Source organism: Chaetura pelagica, unplaced genomic scaffold (genome assembly GCF_000747805.2).
Source record: "Chaetura pelagica isolate M959 unplaced genomic scaffold, ChaPel_1.0 scaffold20, whole genome shotgun sequence".
Classification (NCBI taxonomy): domain Eukaryota; kingdom Metazoa; phylum Chordata; class Aves; order Apodiformes; family Apodidae; genus Chaetura; species Chaetura pelagica.
Window position 1 is genome coordinate 3,311,970 of NW_009951958.1, and position 10,639 is coordinate 3,322,608.

Genomic DNA, 10,639 nt, shown 5'->3' on the forward strand with positions numbered 1-10,639 from the left:
ACCTATGGACACTGAATCCACAATCCCCCAGCTATCAAGATCATCTGCTACTTCTGGAATCTGTTCTGTGTGACCCAGACAGGCAATTCCCAAGTTACTAAAAAAAAATATCTCCTTTAGTCATTGAGCTAGAGATTCCTGTTTTCTAAAGTTACAGCTAAAATATAAAATCATGGGCAAGCAGATGCTGCTCTCACACTAGCTCATAAAAATTCAGCAGCCCCATTCAAACAGGAATCATTCTCCTCACCATGGCATGGCCAGGCTGCCACTGCTGCACTCACTGGAGCCCTCCTATGTGGGGTGCAAGGGGCTCCCTGGCCAGCCAGTGTTTCTGCCCTTATGGGGACACACACATGAATGGCTTCGAGAAATGTTCTTAAGTTTTGGGGAATCAATCCCAAATTATAGGGATGCTATGGGGCAGACTGCTATCATTCCGAAGGCAAAACTGAGGCTGGTAGAGAGAGCACCAGCCCAGGGCCACCACAGTCAGTGGCAAAGCAGGATGGGAGATTCTTGCCCCAGTGATTTTCTTAATACCAATAGGAAGCACAAAAGCACATCACACTGAAAAATGGCAGAGTGGAAGTAAGTAAAAAAAGCCATTTCTGTTCTACCAGGAGTGACTACAAGGTAGAAACTCTCAAACATAATGCAATGTATAGGAAGAGGGCTCACATCCCCTGGAAAAAACAGCATGGGAATAATCCATGCCTACCCACCCCCTTCCTTACAACTATGGGATGATCATTTCCTTTGCTCACATATTTATTTGGAATCTGATAATTCATTGCCCCTAGTTTCCGGCTGGAGTTTGTCTTCCATTGTTCAGGATTTACATTACTCAACAGGAAATCAGTGAGAGGTCCAGTGATTAGAAAGGTGTGTTTCCCATTCAGACCCACCCTTGCTTGCTTGCTCTGGGCTTGAGGTCAGATCCAGCACACAACCAAGTCCATGAGAACTCAGGGAAGTGGGATAGCAAAGGCAGAGGGACTCACCTCCTTCCATTAAAAGCTACAGATCACATTGTCTGGCCACTTGCTGCTGGTCATGTCTAAGCACCCATCCTTCAGATACTCTTCAAACTCAGGCCTTACAGTAACTGCTTTCTCCAGGCACTGGGGAGGGCGTAGTTTATCAAAGTGCGGCTAGCAAGGTGAAGGTGTCCCTTGAACTAAAATACACTTCCTTCTCCAAGACCCCTACTTTCACTCTTGCCTGGTGAAAGATTCTCACAGCATGAAGTGCCACTTGTGACATACAATCCAGTTTATGGCTTTGGTTAGGAACTAAGCTGAGTAGGAATCAGGCCCCTCTGGTGCCCTTAGCAGTGGCTTTTAACCCTGAGATCACAAATGATGCTCAAATACATTCTCTGTAATGGCTCCTCTGTAACAGCACAGAGCAAACCAAAACAGTGCTAATCTTTTACAGGGTATCACTGGAGCAGGATGCTTCCCTGGCCAAATCCTTCCACTGCAAATGTCACAACTGTTTTAAAACATGCTTTCCTGAGGTTAGTTTGATAACAGGTACTCAACTCAGCCAAAGACTGTGACCACTCAGCACTACATGGTGTGACCTGACCTATGTAATGCACCTGGTGACCTTTCTGGGACACAGCTCCCCATCACTGTGGACTATTGTTCCAACCTACACACATCCAATGCTTCCCAGTTAGCTCAGCAAGCACAAAGGGGGGGGGGGAAGTTTATGTTTCTCCAGCACACACAGTGTGCTTGTGAACAAAAGCCCCACTCACTAGCCACTACAGAATAAATCTCAGAGATCAACCTCTGTTCCAGAAGAGGTTTAAGCAAACTCTGCAGGACTTCAAAGTGAAATCGTATTTCCAAAAGTCATTTGAATACAATTTTAAGAATTATTTCCTTTGAGCAAGGAGGAACTTTGAGGAAATGCCCTTGCTCCAGGCCCACTTATGTGTGCCTAACCAGTCCACTAAATCACCCCACAACAGCTGTAGGCAAGACAGCCTTACACAGCAGTTCCTACAACAGAAAGTTTACTCTGAAGTATAACCCTGATCTCCCCTACTGAAAATTTGACATACAGATGTCTCATCCTGTCCGTCTTATACATGGGGAGCAGAACATTGCCTCCTCTTCACCGTTTTGCCAGACTAAGCCACATGCTCTGTTGGGGAAGGCTGCAGATTTCTTTTGCTCTGCAATGATTTGCTGCCACTGGAGACAACACCTCAACGCTGAGTAAAATGGAAGGGTTACAACATACCTTTTACATACAATAGTTCTGTTTACACATCTCAGGACATCAGCTTCTTTCTCAACCATATCCTTATGTTGACTCATGCTCATTTTGCAGAATGAAACAATAGAACTTCCTTATATTAAGAGATTGTTTTGTCTCCTGCTCAGGAAGGCCACTGGGTTCTATCAGTTACTGGAACCTCCTATCCACAAAAGCTGTCAGAAGCCACCTCAGAGCAGCTGACACTCAAATGCAAAAGTATTTTTGCTGTGATTGTCTAAAGTATCTGGATCTACTTATAAAACAGAAATTGCACATAACACAACCAATACAAGATTATTTAAATCACCCCAGAAGAAAACCTCCTCACTAGCATTTCTTTCACTGGAACACACCCACCACTTGTAAGCATTAGCTTAGATAACATTTAGTCCTTTTCCCTGCCCAGAGAACTACTATGAAAGCTGGGGAAAACACATGTATTGCAAGCACAGAAATAAATGTGGAGGATGATTCTTTCCCAGTGAAATGTACACTAAGGATATCTGAACAGCTTCATAACCAATGACACCAATATGATGTGTTTCACTGTGTAAGTTACTTATCCACTCCATCAGGGTTTTAGGATTTTGAAAAATGTTGGAAGATGGATCACTCCTCGAAACCCAGGAACTCCTTTCCTTCAATCCTTTACCAAGTACTTTTGGTATATAATTTGACACTGCTTTTAAGACACTGGCACACAAACCTGCCTTTCTGTTCCTCAGTTTTTAGACTGATCAGGAAATCCTTATGGAGTCCAACAGGAATTGCTTCAGTGGAGTGGGAGCCCCTTGCAGGAGCTGGATTGACTCACCTGGTCCAAGCGCAGGGCACCGTCAATGAAGCGCTGCCTGCGGAGGTGCTGGGCGATCCGATGGAGGTTCAGCACAGCCCGTTGGATCTCAGCTACTGAGTGTTGAGGGGAGACAGGGGGAAGTTCTTCAGGTGAGAACAGCTTCCCAGGGCTTTCAATCATACTCTGTGCATGGTCGTAGCTCAGCTTCACGCAGGAGCAGATGACTGTCCGCCCAAACCACTCCTCAAGGATCTGCAAAATCAGGAAGCACAAATAGATCTGAGAATTTAATGTTTCCAGTGCACAAAAACTTGGGTAGTTGTATGAACACTAGAAGGAATGACACCAGACCTCATCAGTAAGTGTGAACCTCATATTCTTTCAACTTCATCTTCTCATATTGAGGACACCAGAAGGCCTTTTGCCCAGAGGTTCTCTAGTGTCTAATAATGCATATACACATTATTAAGTCTTTCAATCACATTGAAACTTTTCAGACCTCTCTCCTCTACCTGATTTGCTTCATTCATAGAGCTCATAAGAGCTACAGCCCAGCTGGGAGTTGAAATCAAGTCAGTTGACTCTAAGGTTACTGGGTGCAAGGGTGGCAACGGGTGGAAATAGACATGCCAAGAAGGATCATCTAAACCCCAGCAGGCTGCATTCCCCCTCCAGGCTGGCCCTAAAATACTTCATTTTCAGGAGTACTGCAGGGACCTCAATGTCTGACTAGCATGTTTGAAAGTGCCTGAGCAGGACTGAGTAGTGGGTCTGGAGGGGAGATGGCAGTCACTGAGCCCTTGTTTCTCAGGTCATCTTTATGGTCCTAGGACCAAACTCAAACCTTTCTGAGCTTCCAAACTATGTTAGAATGTAGAGGAAAATCGTCTGTAATTTGCGCATAAAATTTGCTTATTTTAATCAGAAGCCACTCCCATGTTAAACCCCGTAACAGAATATCAAGGCAGAAATAGCAATTCAGAATTATTTCCTAAAGCAGAATAAAAATCTATTTTTCGCTGACATAAGAGTCCAAAAGCTCATCAAGGCAGTGAGAAAGTGCAGAGGGACAAAGAGCAGAAGGCTCTTCAGAAAAGTCAAGCGCATTGGCATGAAGGCTCCGGAGACAGATGCAGTCTGTGATAAACCATTCAAAGCACAAGTGCTCAGAGAATGAACAGATAATTGTAATTCTGCCTTAGTTACAAATGCCACCTTGCTCCTTCATCAGCACAACAGGACAAGGCAAATTCTGCAAGTGATGGTGTCCAGGGAGACCAGCTCTCTCTGTGACAGACCCATCGAGGACACTGCTTCAGGCAGGCAAACAGGAAAGGACTGATCCCCAAGATCCTCTTGCCACCTCCCCTCCCTTGTGGCCCACAGAACACATGTGCAGTATAACTCAGCAGCTCAGAGATCTGAAAGTCACAGGGCATCTAAGCCCATTTCTAATTAGAAAGTGTCCAAAAGCAAAAGTGCAGCAAGTGATGTCTTGTGATTGTAAAGTTTTCTGACCCTTGGCTCATGGTTATCCTGTGAGTGCCACTTTCTCCATGCCAAGGAGAAAAAAAAGAGAAAGTCACAAAGCTGGACAGAGATGCTGCAACAGTGCTGCCAGCATCTGCTCTGCTGCATCTCTTTAAATGTGGCTGAGCTTCTTATGGCGATGGGGAATCTGTGTCAGCCACATCTGATGAAATCTGCTGGATCCAAAAAACCTCCCGATACAAAGCAAGCATGATCGCTGGTGTGGAAGAGGCTGCACTGCTTTTTAAATGATCCACTTCCAGCAACTTCAAGACTATTAGCCAGTTGGCAACACAGATACTTCAGAAAGAGAGGGAGGGTACTCAGGCACCAAAAAGGTGATGTTCCTGGTTGAGATGATCTGGCAGGAAGGCTGAGCATCCTTCATTTCAGTTAAGCACTTGTACAGACCCTCCAGTTATAGCAGGCAGCTCTTTCAATTTGCTGTTCAAATGTTTTCAGGCACTACTTCTATTTCCCTGCTAGTTTCTCAGCCTCCAACTATTAATTTCTGCATCAAGGGTCATGATCAATTCTGGCCCTCACTGTTACATTATCCTGCACTAAATATTTTGTGTTTGGAAAGGACACTCATTTTGCTTTATAAAGCAGGTGAGTCAATTCCATCATGTACCTGCATGTTGAAAAGAGTTAAGGACTGGGCACAAATCAAAAGGGTAATGCTGATGAGAAGCTCTTTCCCCACTCCCCAGGCTACTGCTGAAAGCCAGCTCTGAAGCTACATATCACCTTCTGCCACTGGCTTCCAAGACCTCTCTCTGTCCCTTGAAAGAGCCAACAGACCGGATTTCCACTTTGTTGTCTGAACTTAAAGCTTTCAACAAAATCTCATTTTTCTGCTTGCTTAGAAGAGGTCAAATATTTCACAGCTCCACTCACTTCCTTGTAAGACAAGGGATACGGTGTATTGGATCCCCAGAATATAACTAGAACATCAAATCTCTGGCAGGCTACATTCAGGGCAAAGCATAAGGACAAACACTGCATTACTAGCAGATACTAAACTTATTTTGTCTGTTTCTTCAGAGACAGCTGATGGATGAGCAAAGAAGTGCAGAGGAGCAAAATTTGGGGGTTGCTCTTGAGCTGGGATATGGAGATTACAAGTAGCCCACAAGACCAGTCTGCAAAGTCTCTCCCATCACAGCAAACCTGGTGCACCCGAACTCCAGACAGAGTACCAGTATCTGAGACATTTCTAGGGTTATGTTCCCTGGCTGCTTTTGAGAAAAAGCTGTAGTTCCCAGCACACCATGTGATGGCAGTCAGTGTGGCTCAGCTGGAACCCTCCCATTAGCCAGTCTCTGGTGGCACAGGTCTCCTTGAGGGTGTGACATAGCTGTGCAGCTGGCTGAGGACTTTCTCCACGCAAGACAGTGTCCACATCACATCTGGGCTGACTACAACAGTTTTGAGCCTGAAGACACACTGTTTGTATAGGTTGTTTCAGGCTGAAGCAATTTCTCTTCCTCATTGGTCAAAGGAACCAACTGGCTGTGATTCAAACATCCGCAGGGAATAACTTAAAAAGAGGAGCTGCATAGTTTGTTTTCAAATAGCTTTCTGTTGAACCCATCCAAACACAAACGTGCTACATTGTTCCCATGAACGCCCAGATTTGCTTCTGAAGAACAGCACAGATGCAACAATATGGTTAACGCCTCTGCCCTTGGAAAGTCATCTCAGATACATCATGTCACATTATCCCACTGGAGTCCATTGAGCCATGTGCTGTGTTGCTGAGACAGCATTTTGTTACACTGATGAAGACTAAAAGATAGAAACTCCAGAACTAAAAGCAACAGAAACAAGAAAGTGCCTGGCTCCCAGAAAGGGCTGAGTCTGACATTTTTCTGAAAGAAACATGAATTAAACCCCCAGCAACTTATCAATAGTCACATTCAAGTGAGGAATCTGCGTGGCTTTTCCTTGGGAGATGCACTAGCTCCAGACTGCTTTGCTGTGGAGCAGTCACAGGGGTAGCTCAGAGCAGCTCTCCCCTCTAGCAGCGCTGTTGGGCTCGGCTTTGTAAGCTCAAGGTTGCAATCTTGCTATGCACACATGGCGCAATGAAGAGCTCTTTGGCCTCACCCTGTCCCTCAGTGTCAGTGTTCTCATGGCTCTCCACCATCAGCTGAGGTCCAAAGGCCGTGCTGGGGCCTTTCACTCACCTCCCTTTCACCCAGCAGAGCCTAGGAGAGCACGTGAACATATTTACATCAAGAGGAGGCTATAGTAACACCTAGAAAGATACAAGACACATTCTGTCCAAGCTCACAGATAAGCTATTGCAAGAATGCCCTGCTGGGCAAAAGCCCTACAACCACTTTTCCTCTTGGAAGTAGTAAATTCTTCTTTTATCCTTGACCTGATATTCAACTCAAGTGATCTTGATTAAGACTACAGTCCTGGAAGGCCTCCTCGGAGAAACCCCCTTGCTGAGATGGCTGCAGGTGAGCCTGCTTGCCCCAGGGGCAGTGTGGTGGTGGCCCAGACCACTGCTCCCTGAGCAGGCAGAAGGAAGATGCTGCAGCTCCTCTGTTTTCTCACTGGCCAGACAGGGTTGGTCTGAACACTGTCTGAAAAGCAAATAATGTCTATATTGCAGGGCACAGGAGACAAGATTTAATTAAAAGCTTATTTTAATTAAGAATTTACTATTAGCTGTTCAAAGACCACTCAGAGTCAATAAAAGGCCCACCAAGTAACTACTATTAGAAGGTCCCATGAGTAATCATGGAAATGGAATGCTTTTCACAGCAAACAAATAAAACCCACCTCAGTGCCAGAGCAGGGACTCACTGGAGAAATACAGATACAGGATTGCAACTGTATTTTGCTAAAGCACAAAATAAGATTCAGTATCCTTTAGAGCAGTATGGACAATAAGAAGGAAGTTAATCTTTGTGAAAAAATTACCAAATGAGCACAAGAAATACTCTCCACAGAGTTGTGCATGAACACAGCACTGATTAATCAAAAATAATTCTGAGTAGAAGAGTTCTTTCCACAGATCATGGAGTTCTCTGGTAGGAGCAGCCTTTAGCCCTCCTGGATTAGGGAGAGGACCCTGTAATCACCAAAGAGGAGATTGGAAGGGTTACAAAGAGTGTGGGAGAGGAACAGGGAGAGAAATTAAGACCTGGGAAGAGCTGACAGGCAGCTGAAGGCAGCTTGGTGCACTGACAGCCTCCCCAACTGCTCCCAGGGAATAACACATGCAGAGGATGGAGCTGATGAGCTAACACGCTTTATTTGGATCAATGTAATTTGCAGTTCTGAAGAAGATAGAAATAGTCTGTTTACCAGAGGGGCCTCGGGGGGCCCAGGGGGATGCTGCCCTCACCCACTGCATTGCACAACAGCTCATGAGCGCAAGGCAGGCTTGGAGTAGGGGGGAACATCTTGTCCCTCCCAAACATTAGCTGTGAGCTGCTGCTGGAGGCAAGACATTGAATGGATGGGTGACCTTGCAAGGAGGAGATGCTCCTACTGAGATTCATACAGATATTCTTCTTCTCAGCACAGTGTTGTGACATTATTCCAGTTGGGAGTACCAGTTTCTCACCGATAAAACAAGATAGAGGGACAGTCTACATCCTCCAGTACCATTCAGGAGCAAGTCCTTTGCTATCCACCTGGGTGTTAAGGGATGACATTTTTACCACTTTGTTTGCAAAAGCAGGGTCTGGCCATGAAAGGAGGACAGATTAGCAGGATGACTGCCCACTACTCAAGGTACCTTGCCTTCTGGAGTCATCTTCCAGATCACAGAGAACGTCAGCCTATCTCGCATGGGATTGAGACTGCATAATTCCTCACAGAGCAGCTTGGGAAGCATCGGGATCACCTGGAAGAGAAGAGGAAAGCACTTCAGTGACATATGGGCTTTTAGTAGAGACCTGTCTGTGGCCAAGCTTCCCTGACCAGTTGGCAAAGGTGATGCTCAGTAATGCACAAAAGGAGAAAATGCATTAAACCTTCATGATTACATTCTTTGTCGTAGGAGAGGCTACGTCATAGCTCTGGGATGCTTTACCCATGCCAGAGCTACACTGCATGACCAACAGTGTGCTGCATAGAATGAGCAAACCCTCTGGCAGGAATGGAAGCCAGACACTGCTGAGGCCACCAACACTCATATCAGCCCTGTCTCACAGTGAGACCAGAGGGACCTTGTCAGTTTCCCACCTGTGAATCATTCCCAGTGTTCCCCTCAGAGATACAGACTAAACACCCCAGAGCATCCTGCATCCTCAGTTACACAAGCATTTCACTCTGCAGCTTTTAAGGTCACAACATTTGCTCTGTTTTTCACCTCTTTCCCACTAACATTTTGACACTGGGAAGAATAAGGAAGGCTCAGCACAGGAGGAAACTTGATGGTGAAGAAACACGGTCCTGGCACTCAGAAGCTGAAGAGCTTGTCTTTGGTAATGGTGTTTCTTGCTTTGCTACTGAAGGCTGTGTAACCAGGCAAGAAATGCAAGTCTGCTCCCTGCAAAGAGTAAATTAAGCTTCTCCCAAAAACCACAGGAGTGCATGGCTTTAATAAAGACAGAGCCATGCTTTGTAGCACAGACAGGAACATGTAGACATTAGCAAGACAAACAAAAGCCCCTGTTTTATGACTATTGAACATGATGTTTGTAAACTGAGGGAGATTAATTATTATTTTACTATACTCAATTCTATTTGAACAAAATGTCAGTCAACAGAAATTCCTGGCAGGGAATTTTTTTAACCTGTGTCCTAATTCCTTACAACTGATCAATATTTCTGCTGCTGAACACTGACTTACGAAACCATTAATTACTCACCTGACTACAACAACAAAGCAAAAAAGCTTTGGAGCATATTCACACTAGAGTAAACCTGAGAATGCCCAAGTGTTTCTACCATCCCTGAGCTATTTCCCAAGTGAAGTCTACAGTACATGTAATTATTTAGCAGCTGTTTAATGAAGGAAAACTAATTATTAGAGGTTCACACTAATTTCCTTTCTCATTACTTACCTTTGTGAAGAAGCAGTAATTGCCCTCAAAAAAGAACCACATTTTTCCTCTTGTTTATTTTGAGTGGCAATGTGGGCTGGTGCTTTCCAGAAAAACAGAGAAATGCTCTGCTTGGTTGCCATAAAATATTTTAGCTAATTTATTTAGTTTCCATTTTGATTGCTCTGTGTGCCACCCTGTCAATACAGGACCAGCAGGAAGCAGACTGGCATGCAAACGCCAGCTCTTCCAAAATTTGTGACACCAATTTGGTGATTTCAGGTATACAACTTTTCCTACCTAGATGCCAGATGAACAACAGTTCTTCAAAACAGTAAAAACAAAAACCCAAACAATCTCAGATGTCCACTTGCTCCTCAACTGCACATACTTTGTTTACCTTTGAAGGAAAGACTCTTTAAATATTTTATCACATTTGCGGTTTGGCATTAGACAATGGCTATAAATCCATTCTAATTGCAGTGCATATTAATGGCAAAAGGTTAACTGTAAGGTCTGTGACTGTCAAGGAGTCACTTGCAACATGAATCAGCAGGACTGGTGCAGCTGGAAGGCCATAAGGGCACAGATGATGATAAGCTGTTTCCCGCAACACAAAGGCCGACAACTCTGTTATTCCAGTTGTGAACAGTACATTAACAATACTGGTGCATTCATAACTCACAGATCCAGTACGTGAGCCCTGCCATGCTGCCTGGAAGGACCCACACCACAAGGTCATAAATTTAGCAGGAGCAGTGCCAGCCCATAACAGAAAGGGGAGAAAATAGCTTTATAGACTATCGGAAATCCCTGCCTGCCTAAGATCACCCATGACCACCGTGAGACCCTGAAGTTCAGGTCACAGTGAACAAAGTGCAGTAATTTAACAAAAGCTCCTATGCCCTTTTATGCCCAAATTAAAAGCTGCACTTACTAGCTTTTCTCTCTCTCCCCTGTTCTGTGATTATCTGATAATGTTCTGCACTTATTCAATATTTCTGTGCCTTAGCACATCCTC

At 44.8% G+C, this 10,639-nt stretch overlaps 1 protein-coding gene across 1 annotated transcript in view; it reads right to left on the reverse strand.

Annotated features, from left to right (window-relative positions):
* The window catches only part of DIS3L2 (DIS3 like 3'-5' exoribonuclease 2), a 167,093-nt gene that overhangs the window by 61,981 nt on the left and 94,473 nt on the right, over positions 1 to 10,639 (reverse strand). The window contains 2 exon segments of the mRNA XM_009999669.1: positions 3,092 to 3,325; positions 8,367 to 8,474. Coding sequence (XP_009997971.1) covers positions 3,092 to 3,325; positions 8,367 to 8,474 — 342 coding nt within the window.